Source organism: Nerophis lumbriciformis, linkage group LG06, assembly GCF_033978685.3.
Source record: "Nerophis lumbriciformis linkage group LG06, RoL_Nlum_v2.1, whole genome shotgun sequence".
NCBI classification, from domain to species: domain Eukaryota; kingdom Metazoa; phylum Chordata; class Actinopteri; order Syngnathiformes; family Syngnathidae; genus Nerophis; species Nerophis lumbriciformis.
In genome coordinates, this window is record NC_084553.2 from 27119705 (window position 1) to 27142720 (window position 23016).

The window sequence follows — 23016 nt, forward strand, 5'->3', positions numbered from 1 at the left end:
ATTTTTTTTGTGTGCTACAGTTTGTATGTGTAAAGTTAAAGTTAAGTTAAAAGTACTAATGATTGTCACACACACACTAGGTGTGGTGAAATCTGTCCTCTGCATTTGACCCATCCCTTGATCACCCCCTGGGAGGTGAGGGGAGCAGTGGGCAGCAGCGGCGCCGTGCCCGGGAATCATTTTTGGTGATTTAACCCCCAATTCCAACCCTTGATGCTGAGTGCCAAGCAGGGAAGAATGCTGGTATGAGCTTTTAAACATAACCCGTTAATTGCTGCCAATCAAATGGTGAATAAGATACTCTTTAGGGTTCATATGTTTGTAAATCTGACTGTGATGAAGTCAGTGCCTCACCAGTCATGAACCTCACCGCACGTCACTGTTGCACATGATATCTCATATAACGTCATACATGTTGACAAATGGTCGAGAATGATTAGGTGTTGTCTTTGTGTTGTGTTGTTGCACTGACGTGAGTCCACTCAGGTCTATTAAGTCATGTTGGTGTTTCAACCTGGTTATAGTGCTGAATGAGATAAAACATTTCAGGTAGTGTTGACGGTACTTGGGAACACTGACAAAGATAGCAGTCAAACAATGAATTAGTAACCATGCCAGGCTAAAGATGACTTCACTCAAAATACATGATTCCTAAGCATGAATAAACATTTAAAAAAAGCAAGACGATTGTAGGAGACAGAATGAAGGTTTTGGTTAGCAAAGTGTGTGGGGGTGTGTCTGCATAGCTAAAGGGAGGTAGGTGTTGGTCATGTGGGCATGCGCATGGATGTGTCATATGCAAACAGGAAGTATTTAAAGGACTAGTATGCACCTGTGCAGGGGGGAATAAAGAACAAAAAAATAGGAGAGAGGAAGGAAATATTGCCATACTTTTGTTGACCGCTCTAATTCATGTACAGTATACAGTATATGTTGTGCACACGTCACATTTTCCCTACTGCACTATGGAGGAGTGTTGTAAAATATAAACAAAAAGCAGTCCGGACCTTGGCGCCTTTGTACACCGAGAGAGTCATACAAGCTCCAAGAATTAATTTCCACCTCTCAGCGACCAGAAGGAAAGTTTGGTCGCAACACAAAATCTACTCAGAGCTGAAAAAAAGCCAGTAACTTGACGGTGTGTTGCACTTTCAGACTTCAAAGGCTAACATTTTACCCTTCACGGTGTAGTTTTTGGTGGGACAAATGCATCTGTCTCCAATATTCTCCCCCCAGCTTCCAGTTCATATGCCTATGCCTTGTCTGCACAGACATGAAACGAAAAACATTTTGGTGGTACAATTACGAAAAACATACATACTTATGCCACAGAAGAACAATAGAGAGACAGCGACCGAAACAAGTGGGGAGTAGTGGCAAAGAAAAAACTTTATTATTACAGGAACTCTAACAAATGTTTGAGTCATGTCAATCAAAATGTATATTTAATAATTCATTGTAACAACAATGTCTACAATACTATAGGTTTTTATTGTATCTTCTAATAAAGAAAAGTAGATGTAGCATTTGTTAATTTTCACAGAACACAGCAATCACAATGTCCTGAGGAAGGACTACAGAAAAAGATTAGTTTATAGGGGTGTAACTGTGACGATCTGTCCCATTCACCCTTGGTTTGCGTTTATTTCCTGTGTAGCGCTCTTATGCTTGGTTCCTTTACCTGCTTGTCTCCCTGACCGCTATTTCCCCTCACCTGCCGTTGATTGGCAGCCTGGCCACACCTGTTATCAATCAGCTGGCTGCTATTAATGCCTGACTCGCTCTCCAGTCAGGGCTCGATGATTGTTTCCTGTTTCCTGTGTTTCCTGCATGTGCGCTTAACAGTGGCACTATTTCCTTTTTGACATTAAAGTCATGTTTACCTGCGCTACACCTGCCATCTCTGCATCTTGGGGTTCAAGACCAACAGCACCACTTTTACAAATATACTAATTTCCAGAGGTGGGACCAAGTCATTGTTTTGCAAGTCACAAGTAAGTCTCAAGTCTTTGCCCTCAAGTCCGAGTCAAGTCCCGAGTCAAGACAGGCAAGCCCCGAGTCAAGTCCAAAGTCAAGACTGGAAAGTCTCAAGTCAAGTCCTAAGTCCTGCATTTTGAGTTTCAAGTCCTTTTAACCACAGACTAATATATTAACACAGATTGTGTATGCTTTTCAAACGCTGTATTTATTTATTAAAACAAGTGCATTTTAAATTGCAGGAAAGAAAATTGTGCTGACATTGCACTTTATAATAGCACTATTAACCAGTCATTTTAAACATGAACTCATTCCTTTACAGAACAAACACATTGAAAAATAAAGTGCAAATGTACTTATTTGTACAAAAGTGTTAACATTGAAAAAACATGACATATACGTGAACATAACAAAAAAGTTGTACTTTTTATATGTCAGGGCCCTATGCTGCATTGCATTTGCAAAAGACCAAATTAGCCAAGAGTCTGTCAGTCATTTGTGCACGATGGGGGCGTAGTATGATGCCACCATGGCTGAAAACTCGCTCCACTGGAGCACTGGAGGCAGGCACTGCCAAGACTCTCATGGCCACTCGGAACAGTGAAGGAAGAGTCTTCATGTTCAATGCCCAGAACAAAAGGGGGGAGAGAGTTGTTTTGGGTTGGTGCACTACTTGTAAGTGTATCTTGTGTTTTTTATGTTGATTTAATTAAAAAAAGAAAAAAGAAAAAAAATTATTTCTTGTGCGGCCCGATACCAATCGATCCACGGACCAGTACCGGGCCGCGGCCCGGTGGTTGGGGACCACTGAGGTAAACAACCAACAGTATGTCAGAAAGCTAGCTAAAACGGTACACATATTCGTAATATAGTATACATTTTAACTGACCTTTATTTTACTATTTTTGTCTTTTTTTAGGTGGCTAAAATACGCGGTGCTGCTGACCGCCGTCTAACATTACGTGTGATATATTGACTAACGTAACCCTGCTTGAAAAAAATCACTGAACAAAAAGTATGAATAAGGTAGTGAACTGCAACAGATTCCCGTGTTTGCAATAACGTTATAACGTTAGCAGTGAGTTTACAGCCTCACTGATTTAACTACACAGCAAATAAAAGTCACGTTACTTAGCCAATAAACGTTATCTTACATTCAAAACTTACCGTTCTTTGTGCAACTTCAAATGCCGGACAAAGTTGGAAGTTGTTGCCTCTCCATCAGTAATTTTCGAACCGCATGTGTTGCATACTGCAAACCGTTTTGTGTTGACCACCTCGTAATTTTTATACCCAAACAAAATTATTTTAGGTATCATTTTTTGTTCACTGGCGTGTGGTTTGGACATGTCTTCTTCGTTGGTTGTCCTGCAATTTGATTGGATGAATGCTGTGTGATGAAAACAAAGTAGATCTAATTTGATTGGCTGTTGTACTGAGACCACACCAGCTGACACACGCAACGCTGATAGACAAGTACACAATGAAAAATACGGAGCGCTCCCGAATAACTTTTTCATCTTTGGGTTTTGGGGAAAGTAGCAAGTCATGTCAAGTCATGTCAATTCAAAAGGCTCAAGTCCAAGTGAAGTCACAAGTCATTGATGTTAAAGTCTAAGTCGAGTTGCAAGTCTTTTTACATTTTGTCAAGTCGAGTCTAAAGTCATCAAATTCATGACTCGAGTCTGACTCGAGTCCAAGTCATGTGACTCGAGTCCACACCTCTGCTAATTTCCCATGTTTAGGAATTTAGTCTGTTGACGTAACGTGCTGCGCTGTTACTTCCGTCATGTCAGCAGCATCCTTAGTGGCTTAAAGTTATGTTGCGGCTTTATATTATTGTGTTATGGCGTTTGTATATGTTGTGGCTTTTGCAGATTTTGCGTGCTATTTGTGAAAGTTATCATTTATAATATTGTCTTGTTGCATTTGTTGTGGCCTTTCTCGACATTCTTGTTTTGCCCACTGATGGCAATGATGGTACAGACGGGCAGACAGACTTCAATAACGTTAAACAACCTTATCATTGCTTGGCAATCGGTATAACATTATCTTACAACTACAGAGAGTGCCTGACAGTAGTAAACAGCAGAAGGTTGTTGCAAAAGTCCATATTAAATCATTTGTTTCTGCCATTAATGGGTTCCATTCCCAACCGGGGTTGCATCAGGAAGGCCATTTGATGTATAAACTAAGCCAACATCATTTGTGCAATTAACTTGAAAAGCAGAAAGAGGGAAAAACTAGGACTGGTTATTAACAGATGTTGCGGTTTGCATCTATCATATTCTCGGCTATTTCTAGTACCTGGCGGTGCCTGCTTTTGCCAACAGAAAAGTCTCAATAGTGAGTAGAGCCGTGTTAACATGGCAATACATAGTATTTGTCATTCATGTGATGGACATGGTACTCGTCCATGGTATAAACCCCATGTCCCATGTACCCAAAGTCAGTGTAGTATGAAAAGCAATGAATAGATGAAAGAACTGCAGTAGAATTCAAGAAAATGCGGTGGCCAATTATTTCGCTCAACCAAGGTTGTTAGCAAAGGTGGATAAGGGGGCTTTAAGTCAGTCGCGTGTCCAGGGGGTGGCCTAGGGTGGCACGTGCCACCATTAGAATCTGACAAATCACCCCAGGTGCCACCCCACTCAAAGGTGGAACAATTTGAAGCAGTGTTTTTCAAACTGTGGCACCCGTCCCACTCGGGCTCCATCTAGTGGTACGCCAAATAATTGTGTAACTCAGTGATCCGCAAAATATCCATCCATCCATCCATCTTCTTCCGCTTATCCGAGGTTGGGTCGCGGGGGCAGCAGCCTAAGCAGGGAAGCCCAGACTCCCCTCTCCCCAGCCACTTCGTCAGCTCTTCCCGGGGGATCCCGAGGTGTTCCCAGGCCAGCCGGGAGACATAGTCTACCCAACGTGTCCTGGGTCTTCCCCGTGGCCTTCTACCGGTCAGACGTGCCCTAAACACCTCCCTAGAAGGGCGTTCGGGTGGCATCCTGACCAGATGCCCGAACCTGATCCGCAAAATACAGCCCGTGGATTGTCCCAAGTTTATTTTTAAAATATAAATGCAGAGATATTGAAATTTGGTATGCCGCCAAGTGGGTGCGAGCCACAGCGATTATTGTTGACTGCGTACAGTACAGAAACAAATCATGCACAAACTCATTAACACTATCTTTGGTCTTAGGTCACGTCTGGAAGTCTGCTCACTTTCGCTGCTCGCTGTTGCTGTTCGCCGCTCAAAAAGCTAAGTGCTATCTTTCTATCTGTGTGCTTCTAATTGTTTATTCTTTATTACTTCTCCAACATATTTAGTAGTCTTATCAAACTTACAAAGCACACAATCTCTGTTTTACTGCCACACTTTCAGCTAGCTAACTACTAAGCTAGTGAAACTCATCTAGTCTCGGTCCGAAACTACTGTGCTCCGAATGACAGCCAGCACTCGACTCGGTGAAAGAAACAACAGAGTGCGGTTGCACCTCTGCTACTACTTGCTCCTGCTGCTGCAGTTCGTCCTCGAAGCAAAGTGATATATTTCTATCTGTGTGATTCTAATTGTTTACAGTTTCTTTATTACTTCTCCAACATACTTAGTAGTCTTATCCAACTTAGAGAAGCAACCACTCTTTGTTTCACCACCTCACTTTCACCTACCTAGTTGCTAAGCTAGGGAAGCTACGCTAGAACTGGTCTGAAGCTACTGCGCTCTGAAGACAGCACGAACTTGACCCGGTGAAAGAAACAAGGTGAGTATGGCTTCCTGTTCTTCGTGCACCTTTCTCATGGATAGGTTGTCTCTACTAGAGGGCCCTGTTCGCCAGTTAGAGCAGAGTAATTTCGTAACTTTAGGCGCCGTGGACACATTAGCTAGCATTAGCTGTAGCAAGCTGACGAGTCCAGTTTGTAGCAGCCCTAAGCGGCCTACAAGCCAAGGTGAACCAGTTGAGACGCATAATAGATTTAACCCTTTCGCTAGTACTACACCCCAGTCTACCAGACACCACAGGGGACTCCATCACCCGGAACATACAGTTTAGCAAACCAGACATAATTTTGTGTATTCCCGGGGCCAGAGCACCCGACATTGAAGCTAACCTTAGGGAGCTGACTCGCAACAGGTTTACTAAACAGGTACGACAGGCTATTCACACCACTACCTACGCAAACATAGTTGCACATCATGGCTCGAATGACACTAGGATGAGACAGAGATTACAAAGAGGAACGGAGCGAGGACTTCTAATCTCGCTACAAAGATAGCTCGGCATAGAGTACTTGTCTCTAGCCCCCTGCCTGTGGGAGGCAATGATGAGAGTTATAGCAGATTAGTCTCGCTGGCTAGTTTTTGTAGAGAACAGGGACAAACGTTTATTGATAATTTGCCCTCTTTCTGAGGAAAACCGGGCTTGCTGAGGAGGAGTGACGGCCTTCACCCTAACCGAGAAGGCGCCATCACTCCACTAGCAACATAGATTACTGGTTGAGTCACACTTGACTAACTACACTAGAGCAAACTGGGACACAGGCAATTACAGTGCCTGTCAGCCCGGGAGAGGAGTCAGTTAAGCTAGAACTAACCAGTGCCCGGCTGGAAAATTCCTGCAAACGTAGCATTACTGAGGTGGCAAATTATGAAGCGTTAAATATACCTGTATCGCAGCACCAAGCAAATAATCTCAAGATCCCCACCATATCAATTCGTAGATGTGATCGAAATTATTTAGGGCGCACTACATGGAATAGACGTAACATTATTATCAGTACTACGGATACAATGAACAACATTGCTTCAAAACAGCCCACTACCTATAGTATGGGCTTTTTAAACATCAAATAATTGCCTCCCAAAATGCTATTAGTTAATGAGGTCATTAGAGTCAAAAATCTTAACATCATTGGTCTCCGTGAGACTTAGCTAAAAACAGATTAATTTTTTCCACCTAGTAAGGCATCTCCTCCTAACTATAAGAGTGCAAATACTGCCCGTCCCCTTAAAAGGGGTGGAGGGGTCGCACTAATATCCAATGAAAACCTTAACCTTAGCCCTAACAACCTAAGTAATAAATATAAATCATTTGAGGTGCTTACTGTGAGTTCTGTCACACCGCTACCTCTCCATCTGGCTGTTATCTTTTGCACCCCTCGGCTCTTTTCGGATTTTATCAGCAAATTTTCAGAGTGTGTTGCTGATCTGGTAACACACGCGGATAATATAATTATAATGGTGGATTTTAATATCCATATGAATACCCCGTCAGACCCTTTGTGCGTGGTGCTCCAGACTATAATTCATAGCTGTGGTCTTACACAAATAATAAATGAACCCACACATCGCAACGGTAATATGATGGATCTAGTCCTTGGGTGTCACCACCTCCAAAGTTATGGTACTCCTGTACACTAAAGTAATGTCCGATCACTTCCTTATGAAATTCGAAGTTCTGACTCATTGTCAACAAGCTACTAATAACCAATGATTTAGTAGCCGCCACATTAAAGGCCTACTGAAATGCGATTTTCTTATTTAAACGGGGATAACAGGTCCATTCTATGTGTCATACTTGATCATTTCGCGATATTGCCATATTTTTGCTGAAAGGATTTAATAGAGAACATCGACGATAAAGTTCGCAACTTTTGGTCGCTGATAAAAAGGCCTTGCCTCTACCGGAAGTAGCAGACGAGTAGCGTGACGTCACAGGTTGTGGAGCTCCTCACATCTGCACATTGTTTACAATCATGGCCACCAGCAGCGAGAGCGATTCGGACCGAGAAAGCAGCGATTTCCCCATTAATTTGAGCGAGGATGAAAGATTTGTGGATGAGGAACGTGAGAGTGAAGGACTAGAGGGCAGTGGGAGCGATTCAGATAGGGAAGATGCTGTGAGAGGCGGGTGGGACCTGATATTCAGCTGGGAATGACTAAAACAGTAAATAAACTCAAGACATATATATACTCTATTAGCGTATTATGGCGTAGTGGGTAGAGCAACCGTGCCAGAAACCTGAGGGTTGCAGGTTCGCTCCCCGCCTCTTACCATCCAAAAATCGCTGCCGTTGTGTCCTTGGGCGGGACACTTCACCCTTTGCCCCCGGTGCCACTCACACCGGTGAATTGAATGATGAATGATAGGTGGTGGTCGGAGGGGCCGTTGGCGCAAATTGCAGCCACGCTTCCGTCAGTCTACCCCAGGGCAGCTGTGGCTATGAAAGTAGCTTACCACCACAAGGTGTGAATAAATGATGGGTTCTACATGTAAAGCGACTTTGGGTACTTAGAAAAGCGCTATATAAATCCCAGGTATTATTATTATTATTAACACAACCAGGCGTATATTTAATATGCCACAAATTAATCCCGCATAAGAAACACCTCCTCCCTCCCGTCCATATAACCCGCCAATACAACTCAAACACCTGCACAACACACAGCCCAAAGTACCGTTCACCTCCCCAAAGCACATATATTTCCCCAAAGTCCCCAAAGTTACGTACGTGACATGCACATAGCGGCACGCACGTACGGGCAAGCGATCAAATGTTTGGAAGCCGCAGCTGCATGCGTACTCACGGTACCGCGTCTGCGCATCCAACTCAAAGTCCTCCTGGTAAGAGTCTCTGTTGTCCCAGTTCTCCACAGGCCAATGCTAAAGCTTGACTGTCATCTTTCGGGAATGTAAACAATGAAACACCGGCTGTGTTTGTGTTGCTGCATCCGCCCGCAATACACCGCTTCCCACCTACAGCTTTCTTCTTTGCTGTCTCCATTGTTCATTGAACAAATTGCAAAAGATTCACCAACACAGATGTCCAGAATACTGTGGAATTTTGCGATGAAAACAGACGACTTGATAGCTGGCCACCATGCTGTCCCAAAATGTCCTCTACAATCCGTGACGTCACGTGCCGGCGTCATCATACCGAGACGTTTTCAGCAGGATATTTCGCGCGAAATTTAAAATTGCACTTTAGTAAGCTAACTTATTGGCATGTTGCAATGTTAAGATTTCATCATTGATATATAAACTATCAGACTGTGTGGTCGGTTGTAGTGGGTTTCAGTAGGCCTTTAATGCTGCCACAACTACGAATCCTGCTGGCCTACTGCCCTCGGTATTGGCACCATTCCCAAATCTATCTATTGATAACCTCACTAACAACTTTAACGATGCCCTGCGCAACGCCATTGATAGTATAGCACCGCTAAAGCTGAAAAAGGGCCCGAAAAGGCACACCCCCTGGTTCACAGAAGAAACCAGAGCTCTTAAACTATCATGTAGAAAGCTGGAACGCAAATGACGTGCGACTAATCTTGAGGTTTTCCATCAAGCATGGAGTGATAGTTTAATAACTTAAAAACACACTTTTACCTTAGCTAAAACTAATTACTACTCCAATCTCATCCACCTCAATAAAAACGATCCTAAATATTTGTTCAATACAGTAGATTCGCTAACCCAACAAGGGACTTCACCCAGTAGCTCCACTCACTCGGCTGATGACTTTATGCGATTCTTTACTAAGAAAATGTAACTAAATAGAAATGAGATTAAAAATAACTCGCCCCAGCTCCAATTGTGTTCTAATAGCAAAGATATGAATGTATGTATGACGGTTATTGCTCTCCAAAATAATCTCCCTCTTTTTGATGAAATAACAATAGAGGAACTCCTGCGACTCATAAATAGGACAAAATAAACAACATGTTTACTTGACCCACTTCCTAGGAAACTTATCAAGGAGCTGTTTGTAATATTAGGACCTTCAGCACTAAATATTATTAACTTATCACTTTCCTCTGGCACTGTTGCCCTCGCATTCAAAACAGCGGTTATTCATCCTCTGCTCAAAAGACCTAATCTTGATTCTGACCTCATGATAAACTACCGGCCAGCGTCCCACTTTCCCTTTCTCTCGTCAATCATCGAAAAAATGTTTGCACAGCAGATAAATTAACACTTATGGTCTAACAATCTCTTTGAACCCTTTCAGTCCGGTTTCAGGGCAAATTACTCTACTGAGAGTGCCCTCGCAAAAGTGACTAATGATCTATTGCTAACTATGGATGCTGATGCATCATCCATGTTGCTGATACTTGATCTTAGCGCTGCTTTCGATACCATCGATCATAACTTCTATTCTATTAGCACATATCAAAAACACGTATTGGTATGGCAGACCTGCCTTTCCTTGGTTTAATTCCTATCTTACTGACAGGATGCAGTGTGTCTCCCATAACAATGTGACCTCGGAGTATGTTACGGTAACGTGCGGAGTTCCACATGGTTCGGTTCTTGGCCCTGCACTCTCCAGCATCTACATGCTGCTGCTAGGTGACATTATACGCAAATACGGTGTTAGCTTTCACTGTTATGCTGATGACACCAAACACTACATGCTCCTAAAGCTGACCATCACGCCAGATTGTAGTCACTTGGAGGCATGTCTAAATGAAATTAAAAAAATGGATGTCCAGCAACTTTTTGCATCTTAACGCTAAGAAAACGGAAATGCTGATTATCGGTCCTGCTACACACTGGCACCTATTTAATAATACCACCTTAACATTTGACAACCAAACAGAGCGTCACTTCCTGTCAATGAGAAAGGACGCAAAAGAAAAAGGCTCCGCTTCTGCTACCGGAGTTTTTGTTAAGTCTGAAGATTTTGACCACTGATTTGTGATCACAGCCACAGGAGAGTCACCTGGCATCTTCGATCTGATATTGGTCAGTTGAGAGGCACAGATACGCTGAAATAAGGCGAGTTGGAAGAGCCGTTAGCCTCAAGCCAACGACGCCTTGCCGCAGTTCAAAGCGGTTGCCTGGCAACCAAAAGCTACGGCGAGTTTACAGCTGTTTTAAAGTGATTCCGACGTCGCAGAGTGATATAAGTTGACAGGCTGACACCCAAAATTGATCTCTGAACGGCGCAAGGTACGAAATTGTTGAAAAAACAAGTTAAAAGTACCGCAAGTTGCTAAAGAAGTAACTGCCGTTAAGACATAAGAGGCACTGACGTCATCGACTGCCGCGATGCGAAAAGCTAAAGGAAAGACTGAACAAGATTTGAGGCTGGACACGGGACATGATGGGAATCAAGAAGGGATACAAAAAATACTCCATGATTTTAAAAAAGAAATGTTAGAAAAATTGAACTACATGATGGAGGGATGGAAAGAAGAAATGAAAGAAATGAAAGAAGAACACAGACGAGATGTGAAAAGTCTACAGCAAAATATAGAAAGTCTCCAATCTCACAAAAACATCAGAAATAATGAAGCCACTGAAATGGGCAAACAAATAAAGATCCTTCAAGAAGACAACAACATGCTGAGGAATATCATAGATGAAATGGATCAGGATAAACGGATGAATGATATCATCGTGACAGGGCACCGAATTAAACCAAGATCCTATGCGAAAGCTGTGAATAATGAAGGTGAACCAGATGAAATGGATATGGTCTCAGCAGAACAGCAAGTGGTCAACTTTCTGCAATCAAAAGAAATTGAAATTGACATTAATACCATCGAAACATGCATCCCACTGAACGGAAGAAACAACAACGCCACTCCAGTCGTGCTCGTGAAACTTGTAAACAGAAAATCTAAAATGGCATTGCTGAGACAGGGAAAGAAGCTGAAGGGAACAAATGTGTACATGAATGAGCATCTCACAAAACGTAATGCTGGAATCGCCAAGAAAGCACGCGACTTGAGAAAGCAGGGAAAAATCCAGGGAACTTGGAGCGCCAACTGTAAAATCTACATCAAGCTGAATGGAGGTCCAGAAGCAAGAGTACTTGCTGTCCATGACATCAAGGACCTGGAAAATTTTTAAAGTTTACACAGCTTCTACAACAACGATGATAATGGACTCTGACAGAAAACAAGCACCTAAATTCAGCATCAACACTACTATGTTCCAAGGGACGACTAAACAAGAGGACCTAGATTCAGGATTGCATCCACCTACACTTATAGAGATTATTGAAACAACATCAAAGATTGTTGAACAAGAAAACATGGAACTAAAAAATTTCTGCAACAAAGATCACAAAAACCAGGATTTGGAAAATGATATAGATCCAGATACAAATTTTTTCTCCCACTTCAATAATAATTGTTTTTATTATATGGATGATCAATATAACAGCAACATTAAATGTGATAACAAATTGTCAATTATTCATTTTAATAGCAGAAGCTTGTATGCAAACTACAACAATATTAAGAACTTTTTGGAACACATCAACGAACCCTTCTAAGTGATTGCTGTCACGGAAGCATGGATTGATGATAAAAAAGGAATAGATTTTGATCTGGATGGATATGAACTAAACTACATCAACAGAAACAGCAAAAATGGAGGAGGAGTAGCTGTGTACGTGATGAAGAACCTGAACTACAAAGTGGTAAAAAACATGTCATTTGCTATAGATAATATCTTAGAATGTATAACAATTGAAATATGTCAGGAAAAAAGCAAAAACATATTCATCAGTTGTATATATAGATCACCTAAGTCAAGTATAGAAACATTTGAAGAATGGATCAAGGCTACTTACATGGACAATGGGCAAAGAATAATTTTCTTATGTGGTGACTTTAATATTGACTTATTGAACCCCAACAAGCAAAAGTCCCTTCATTGATACAATGTACAGCATCAGTTTATATCCTAAAATCACAAAGCCAAGCAGAATTACAGGACACTGTATTATTTTTACCAATGATTTTGATAATAACACTACAAGTGGTCTACTTATAACCGATGTTAGTGATCATCTGCCAGTTTTTACAATATATGATGGAAACTACAAGAAGAACATGGAAGACAAAAGGACATTTCGAAGACTGTGCACAGAGAAGAGGATGATTGCTTTCAAAATTGAGCTACAAAAGCAAGATTGGGACAATGTATACAATGAAAATGAGGTTGATGAAGCATATGAACATTTCTTAAACAAGTTCATAATACTTTATAACAAACATTGTCCATGGATACAACTCAGTAATAAGCAGAGAAAGAATAATCAACCATGGATGACAAAAGGATTAAAAAATGCTTGTAAGAAGAAGAATACACTATATAGGAAATGTATAGTACAAAGAACTACAGAGGCAGAAATTAAGTACAAAAAGTATAAAAACAAGTTAACATACATACTACGATTATGTAGAAAAGAATATTACAGTGAATTATTGGACAAGAACAAAACTAATATGAGAGCAACATGGGGCATCCTCAATAGCATTATTAAAAATGGCACTAAGAGGGACTACCCTCAATACTTCTTAGACGGAAAAAAAAAAAAAGACAACATAAAGGAAGTAGTTGAAAGCTTCAATAATTATTTTGTAAATATTGGACCAAAATTGGAAGAAAGGATTCCAGACCCAGTTTCAATTGAGGACTATAATGATACCATAGAGCGAAATCCCAACTCCATGTTCCTCAGTAATGTGACACAGGAGGAAATAGTTACAATCGTGAAAAAATGTAAATCTAAGACTTCAACTGATTGTAATGAAATTGATATGGAAACGATAAAAAAGGTTATTGAAGAGATCTCAGGACCATTAATGTATATTAGTAACCTATCATTTCAAACAGGTACATTTCCAAACAAAATGAAAATAGCTAAAGTTGCACCAATTTACAAGACTGGCGACAAACATCAATTTACAAATTATAGACCTGTTTCCTTACTTCCACAATTTTCTAAAATCATTGAAAAACTGTTCAATAACAGATTAGAGAGTTTCATAAATAAAAATAGAATACTCGAAGAAAATCAATATGGATACAGAGCTAATGTTTCAACTTCGATGGCTTTAATTGAAATTACAGAAGAAATTACCAATGCTATAGATAATAAAAAATGTGCGGCAGCAGTTTTTATGGATCTAACTAAAGCATTTGACACAATTAATCACAATATTTTAATCAAAAAACTAGAACGATATGGCATCAGAGGGTTAGTCTTAAACTGGATAAGAAGTTATCTAATGAACAGGAAACAATACGTGAAGGTAGGCGAACACACCTCTACAACGCTAAATATATCCTGTGGTGTACCTCAGGGATCAATACTAGGACCTAAATTATTCAATCTATATATAAATGACATTTGTAAAGTTACAAAAGATTTAAAGTTAGTATTATTTGCGGATGATACAACAGCGTTTTGTTCAGGAGAGAACACACAGAAGATACTACAAATAATAACAGAAGAAATTAACAAATTAAAAAGATGGTTTGACAAAAACAGACTATCGTTGAATCTCAGTAAAACTAAAATAATGCTATTTGGTAACAGTAGAAGAGATAGTCAAACACAAATACAAATAGACGGAATAGAAATTGAAAGAGTAAATGAAACCAAATTTCTAGGTATAATGATTGATGATAAATTGAACTGGAAATCTCACGTAAAAAATATACAACATGAAGTAGCAAGAAACACGTCAATAATGAATAAAGCAAAACATGTTCTAGACAAAAAATCACTTCATATTCTCTACTGCTCACTAGTGTTACCATATCTGAGTTATTGTGCAGAAATATGGGGAAATAATTACAAAAGTACACTTCATTCATTAACGGTGTTACAAAAAAGATCAGTTAGAATAATACATAATGTTGGATATAGAGAACACACAAATCCTTTATTTATTGAATCAAAGATACTGAAATTCTACGACATAGTGAATTTGCAAACAGCTAAAATTATACACAAAGCAAACTATAACCTGCTACCCAAGAATATACAACAATTCTTCTCAAAAAAAGAGGAGAAATATATTCTTAGGGAGAAATGTAATTTAAAACATTTGTATGCACGTACAACACTTAAGACCTTCAGTATATCAGTATGTGGAATTAAATTATGGAATGGATTAAGCAAAAGCAATCAAACAATGTACTAATATGACCCACTTCAAGAAACTCTTCAAACTTAAAGTGTTTACAAAGTACAAAGAAGAAGAACCATGATAAACATTCTGAATTTATTTAACTCATCCATTCTTTCACTCACAAAATAATCTTACTTATCTCAACATATGAAATGTAACTTACTTCACCAATTATTATTTATTTACTTATTTTATTGTGATTACTTATGGAGTATATTGTGAATAAATTGAGAACAGGAAGTGAACAAAAGTTTTAGCAACTGTTATGTAAAAGAAAAGGGGTAGGATTAAATAAGCTCTGCTTCTTCCTACTCCTTTTCGAACATGTTGAAAAGAGAAACTGGAGATTGTGATGTGTCATGTTGTATACTTGCATGTTTGAAATAAACTCAAACTTAAACTCAAACTCAAACAATTACACAAGGCGACTCGGTAAAGAATCTTGGTGTCATCTTTGACCCAACTCTCTCATTTGTGTCACACATTGAGTGTTACTACTTTTTTCATCTCTGTAATATCCCATCCTGTCCACCACAGACGCTGAGATTATTATTCATGCGTTTGTTACGTCTTGTTTCGATTACTGTAATGTATTATTTTCGGCTTTCCCTATGTCGAGCATTAAAAGATTGCAGTTGGTACAAAATAAACCAGAAAAAACGTCACCGGCCAGCTGGACCAAAGAGAAAACTATCCATCGAGTGAGTCACATTTACATTGATCATGACACATGCAGCGTGTCATGCTTGTTATTACAACTACAGTACATACGCTGTCTGAATAGCTGCGTACAAACAAAACATGAAATGTGGGCTAATACTTTACAGACACTGTAATATGATTGTTCATGTTTTTCAGTCAGTACATACAGATTGGTGTCTTATCGCAGAGTTGAGCATTTCAAACTCAAACACGTTTCGTGCTGAAGTAGAAGTTTGCTTATCTCTTGCCATCGTTAGCTTTTACGGCTAATACCGAAACACGCCGATGTATTACTATGCTACAAAGAGAGTTAATCCGTGTTTGCTCTTACAATAACAATGCCGCTTCAGTTTGGTTATTTTCCAGGTTACGAACATAAATTAAGTATTGTTGATGGTTTGTGAAAATGTTGACGGTTTTGCATTTTTAAAGTGATTTAGAGGTAGAATTGATTGTTCCCATTATCTGCATTGCTAACTACCTAGAACAAGCCAAATTTGACATGTTAAAATGCAAAAAAAAACAAAAAACGTTTGTCTTCTTATCTCTCATAATGATTGTGAACAATAGGAAAAATTCCCCCCAAAAAGTGCAGTTCCTCCTTAAGTCTAAATGTGTTCTTTAAAACTGAAATGCCCGATGTTTTTTAAGGCTTTAGGGTTTTAATGATTTAAATTATTTTCTGTACTTTTTTAGATTTCACACTCACATTGAATCATTGAACCTGTCGACTAAAACACACTATCTGATTGGTGGCTAGAGTAACTATAGGCCTGTTTAACTGGCAGCCCACTGGCCACATCCGGCCTTCCAAAGTGTTTAATTTGGTCTGCCAAACATCACCTAAATAGGTTTGTTGACCTCCTCAAACTAGGGTTGCTCATGCATGGAGAACTTACGCCACCCCGCAGGGGGAAACAACAAGGCATATGTGTCACAATGAAGCAGCAGTGGGGTGAGTAGAAGAAGACTACTCATTCAAACCAAAAATGGCACTATCGACCCTGAAAATAAATCTTGAAAATCTGACTTTTAAGAGTGGCTGCACAACAAAGTATACATTTTCTGCCCCGAGCCAGTGCTCGTGTTTTTTTTTGGCTGAGTAACTCTCTGGCAATCAAAGTTCGTTTAACACATGGAGCGCTAACTTTGACCAGTAGAGGGCGATAACTCTACATCTTTGGTTTAATGGTGTTGCTTCACATTCCTTTTGTGCACGGTTTGCTGTTGATGTTGTTTAATTTCTATGTGCGTAAACATTTTTAATTTATTGTGAGACTGTATTAACACTAAACCTTCAATTTTATTTATGTAAAATACACAATTGACATTATACTTTTGTAATGTTTATTTTATATTTATATTTTCAGTCCTACAAACCTGAATGAAGGAAGAAGTGTAAAGAAATAAAACTGAGGAAGGAAAACATTTCAGAAGAGGGAACATCAATCCTCAACAAAACTTCTGGAGCTTCTGTTTCATCATTCTGTTAACTATCTGTCTCGTTGCACATGCTGAAACCGGGTAGCCAAAGCAGAATAATTAATTTATTGACAGTGCAGTGGGAAAGGCGATGTGTTCACTTTGCAATTAAGTAAACACAATCTCAAAAGAATTAAACCTGCGGCACTTTCTGACAAAACATCCAAATTTCAAAGTCCGGCCCCTGAGTCCTTGGGCTCTTGAAACTACTGCTCTCTTCATTATGTAGTTGACTAGCCCTGCTATAAAGTCTTGTATAAGGGTTTAATATCTCCTGCAGAAAAATAGGCTCCTCACTCTTTTATCCCTTGTGGAATGAGAGGAATGCAAGACCAGCCACAGGAAGTCATCACAATGTCCTATTAACTTTTTTACCTCTGCCAGTAGGTCATGTAATTTGTCTGTCTGTTCATTAGTTAGCAACATAATCGAAAAATGTATAGGCATATTTTCATCTATCTATCATAAAATGTTAAAAAAACTATAAAGAAAAAGTCATTACATTTTGTGACTGATATGTATCACTTCTACGACAATAGCTAACGTTTACGTTACAGGCTTCAACTTCTTTGTGTATGTGTATGCCAGCGGCCCCACCTCCAAAAACAGTGGATGACTGACAAGAGGCTTTCATTTCGCTATAGAAAACTCAAAAAGTTATGGGCAGTTTTCCATTTACCTTTAAGGATAAGGAGCAAGTGATTACATTTTGAGGCTGATACGGATCACAGTCTAGACTCAGGACTTTTTCTTACTATTGGGTGCTTTTCTAAAATTAATCGATGTGGCCTGATACGGTGAGTGTGATCTCTTACCAATAAGATAGTGAAGTTCTCTAGCACACTGTTCATCATGTACTTCTCAGGCAGGTGCTTTAGCTTATGGATGAAGTTGATCATGTATTCACACATTGGAGATCTGCTTATCCTGTAAACAAATCGTCCATTCTCAAACCGCGCGTATTCAGTCTGAAAGAAAAAGAAAAATGGATTCAAAAGGAAGAACGGGGCTGAGTCTACATTTTACACTTTCAAGTCATTGATACACTGAATAAACTTTTTACCTCCACTTTCTCGACCACCTGCTTGCCAAAGGAGCACACTTTAGTGGAGCATGTGATGGTCATGTTCTCTGAGCTCTCATACTGACTAGTTACGCCGTAGAAAGAGCTATTCTCGTCCTGAATGTTGCAGTTGAGGTCAGCCTGGTAAAACAAACACACACAAGTGGTCAATACAATGAATTAGCAGTGGTTCCACTGCATTTGACAACTACAATGAAGTCATGAAGCGCTGACATACTGGTTCAAGAAAAATATATATTTTTAATTAGTTCACTAAATAATGAATTAAATCTAGAAAAAAATTATGAAGTAATTTTCGTAAATGATAAAATAATGAAAGAATTCAAATGTGAAACAAATAATGAAATCATTAAATAGTTCATCAAATCATGAAATCTTTTAATCAATAATTATATAAATTATATTAAATTATTAAATAAATAATACATTATTGAAATAATTGATTGTTTAAAATCACATATTAATCATATACAAAACGAATTGTCACAAAGCATTGCAGTACTGTATAAAGCCAAACACGTTCTGGATCACAAATCACTCCGCATTCTATACTGTGCAATAGTTCTTCCATATTTAACCTACTGTGCAGAGGTTTGGTGCAATAATTACATAAGCACAATATATCCACTCATCACCCTGCAGAAGAAAGCAATAAGGGACATTTATAGAGCACTATTTAGGGATCACACAAGTACATTTTTCTTACATTCAAAACTACTAAAATTTAAAGATCTTGTGGAACTACAAACAGTAAAAAATAAATTTGAAGCGAAAAACAATTCAATGCCTAGAAATGTTCATAAGTGTTTCACTGAAAGGGAAGGGGGTTATAAATTAAAGGGTAATTTCAATATTAAAATTAAGAATGTACGCACAATGTGTAGAAGCTTTTGTGTTTCAATATGTGGGGTTAAATTATGGAACAGTTTGAATGCGGGGTTAAAAGAATGTTTAAAAAGTGTTACAAGACATGATTTTAAATATGTACAAGAATGAGGGTTTCTAAAAATCACAAAGTGTTTACATTATTTTTATTATTCTAAATGTTTGGGTAGTTATTTACTTGTTATTGGTTGGTGTCACCGTCACTTAGTTATTGAATGTACGTACAGTATGTGACTAAATATGTGTATATTGTACGTACGGTATTTTTCGGATTATAAGTCGCACTTTTTTTCATAGTTTGGCCGGGGGTGCAACTTATACTCCGGAGCGACTTATGTGTGAAATTATTAACACATTACCGTAAAATATGAAATAATATTTTTTATCTCATTCACGTAAGAGACTAGGCGTATATCAGCAATCGTCCCACACACACGTCAACCAAAAAAAAGGTGTTACCTGCTACTACTTCCGCACCTATGAAAATTGATCATTTCAACATTGGCGGTAACTTATAAAAACTGAGAAGGGCTGAACAAAAATGGCACCGAAAAGGAAATCATATACTGCATCTTGTCCGGATTCAGAAAGGCTGGAATAATTGGAACTGTAACTGACGATGACTCTGACGTAAGCAACGTACCGATAGAATAGGAAGCGGCGCATTGTCTACCTTTGGAGTTGGCAGAGTTGTTTAGAAGCGACACCGAGGAAGAAGATTTGATCAGATTTAGCGATTAGGAGTGACAGATTGTTTGGTAAACGTATAGCATGTTTTATATGTTATAGTTATTTGAATGACTCTTACCATAATATGTTATGTTAACATACCAGGCACCTTCTCAGTTCGTTATTTATGCGTCATATAACGTACACTTATTCAGCCTGCATGTTGTTAACTATTCTTTATTTATTTTAAATTGCCTTTCAAATGTCTATTCTTGGTGTTGGATTTTATCAAACAAATTTCCCCCAAAAATGCGACTTATACTCTAGTGCGACTTATATATGTTTTTTTCCTTCTTTATTATGCATTTTCGGCCGGTGCAAATTATACTCCAAAACGACTTATAATCCGAAAAATACGATATGTACTGTATTTTTGTGCCAGAGCAAAGTAAGTAAAAGACTATTCAAAATATATTGTAATAAGACCAGTAAATTAATCATTGTATGTAATAATAATAAAATAAAGCCAGTTATTTAATTGAAGGAGTGGGAGTAAATAAGTTTCACTTCTTCCCACTCTTTTTTTGATACGAAAAAACCTAACCGCTATGTATTGTTTTCATTTTTTTATGTGTTTTCATTGTGAAGTATTTGTTTCTATTTCTGTACTTTACTGTAATGTTATTAGAATTGTTTCCTTTTTTTTATTATACATTTCTTTGCTTTGTTTTTAACAGGTCCCAAAAAAATTACCACTACTACTATTATTACTTCTCATTTGACCCTACAAACAAAAGTTCATGAAAAATAAATCATTAAATCATGAGATAAGTAACTACATTCTGAAATAATTAATTAAAAATTCAAATATTGATATAATATATTAACATAGAATATATTTTTATTTTAAATTAATATTTATTTATTAATGTAATTCCAATTTTAATGAAGGAATTACATATTTTAGTAATTACTTAAAAATCTATTTATGTATTTATTTCTGTCCCATTTGACACTGCATAAGAATGAAGCTCTACCATCGCTGTAGGTCATACTTCCCATGGTTAACATCATATATTTCTTCTGTAGTCTACAAACTAGAAGAGACTGTATCAACAGTGCCTTTGCTGGTTACAGCCAAATGGTGCACTCTGTTTTAACAAAATTCCATATTAAAATTAATGAATTTTTAACAACGAATACATCTATTGTTATGACCGTCCCCAACATGAACGCACATTCAGATTAAGAAATACAGTATATTGTCAATATTTACAGGTAAACGATCTGTAAACATTGCAAAGAGTGGATAAAGCAACATTAAAAGAGTGATTTATAAGCTTGACCATCCGTACTCCAAGAGGGCCGTCTATCTACACCCCACACATCCTGTTAATTAATGCACAAAAAACGCAGACGACCTCCTCCAACATTCTCCTCCTTCATTAAGCAGAGCAGTTATACATTCATTATTGTGCAGATCCTGCCTTTCATTTGAAATTTAGATTGGCCGGTCACTTCAAAAGGAATTTGAGGGGACTTGGTCCAAGTACACGGTCTCGACTTTGTTGGCTGCCGCTAGTTAGCATTTTGCATCATCGCGGGAATATGTGCAATGTTTAAAGAGCCATTATGCGGTGCAACCAGGTCACGCCATTGTTTGGAGATATTGGACTGAATTAGCGAGTGCTTTGATCAAAAGCTCTCCTGCTATGTCTGTCCAAATAAAGACGAGTGCATTCTGTAAACATTAAGAGCGCAATCTCATCTATGTAGTCCACTTACACACAAAGAACACAACATTAGAAACACTAAGAACCTATACAATAAATGTCTCCCTTTACGAAGACAATAATGCTTGGTTTTAATTGGTGGTGCCAGAAAAAAAATGGACAACATGTCATTACAGGTGTAGAAATGCACTGCAGCAACCTAAGAAATGAGCGACCTTGGTTACGGTAAGTATGAATAAGTGCAGTAAAACAAATAACAAAATAACATTGTCAAATTAATATTTTGATTTGTTAAAGCACTAACAATAATACGGAACTGGAAGAATCTTGCTCACCCAGAACTTTATAAGGAAGAAGGAGTTTTGGGGGCCCTTTCCGTACAGCTCCTTCAGCCCGCCTTTCTTTTCTGGGAATTTGTCATAAATCTGACGAATGTCCACCGATTCCAGCAGGGCATCGCTGTAGGAATGATTTGTCTGCCCGATATGCACAAAGAGGTGCTTGTTGTACTGAAAGCAAACAAATACAAATACACTGTATATATTCTACAGTCACAAATCACAGTCTACAGCAGTGGTTCTCAAACTTTTTTTGTCATCCCCCACTTTGGACAAGGGGGAGTTTCCAAGCCCCACCTGCCCCCATCGCCCCAACAGAACGCTAATGCCAAGCTTTAACATTTTCAAATTTATTGAACATCAAGTAACATCAAGTTGTAAACATTCAAACTCAATAACATAAAATAACATCAAGTTCAATAATAAATAAAATAACTCTGCAGCTGTGGTATAACTTGCATCAAGTTCAATAATAAATAAAACAACTTCCATCAAGTTCAATAATAAATAAAACAAAAGTGTTATAATTTGCATCAAGTTCAATAATAAATCAAAAAAAGTGTTATAACTTGCATCACGTTCAATAATAAATCAAAAAAAGTGTTATAACTTGCATCAAGTTCAATAATAAATCAAATAAAAGTGTTATAACTTGCATCAAGTTCAATAATAAATCAAATAACTTGCATGAAGTTCAATAATAAATCAAAAAAAGTGTTATAACTTGCATCACGTTCAATAATAAATCAAAAAAGTGTTATAACTTGCATCAAGTTCAATAATAAATAAAACAAAAGTGTTATAACTTGCATCAAGTTCAATAATAAATCAAAAAAAGTGTTATAACTTGCATCAAGTTCAATAATAAATCAAATAAAAGTGTTATAACTTGCATCAAGTTCAATAATAATTCAAATAACTTGCATCAAGTTCAATAATAAATAAAATAAAAGTGCCACTTTGCAATCTTTGCAAAAAAAAAAGGAGGAGCTATGCATTTGGCAAGACAGGGCAAGTGACAGCACTTTGCCCCGGGAGAGCCACCTTGCTTCACTGTGAAACAGCACGGCTGTATGATCAGCTCCCATTTCCTCACACAGTGCAGAGAACAGTCGCACTTTCAGTGGTCGTGTTTTGATCAAATTTACCGCGCTCACAACATCTGTTAAAACCTCATTGAGTTCGGGGCTGAGCTGTAGTGATGGGATC

The 23016-nt window shown here is 38.4% G+C and overlaps 1 protein-coding gene across 5 annotated transcripts in view; it reads right to left on the reverse strand.

Annotated features, from left to right (window-relative positions):
• tead1b (TEA domain family member 1b) overlaps positions 1-23016 on the reverse strand; it is a 129121-nt gene that overhangs the window by 2922 nt on the left and 103183 nt on the right. For all 5 annotated transcript variants that reach the window (XM_061964003.1, XM_061964004.1, XM_061964002.1 and 2 more), the window contains 3 exons: positions 21805-21978; positions 18162-18302; positions 17914-18066 (listed from right to left, as the gene is read on the reverse strand). In XM_061964003.1, the coding sequence (XP_061819987.1) occupies positions 17914-18066; positions 18162-18302; positions 21805-21978 (468 nt within the window). The remainder of the gene's footprint in view (positions 1-17913; positions 18067-18161; positions 18303-21804; positions 21979-23016) is intronic.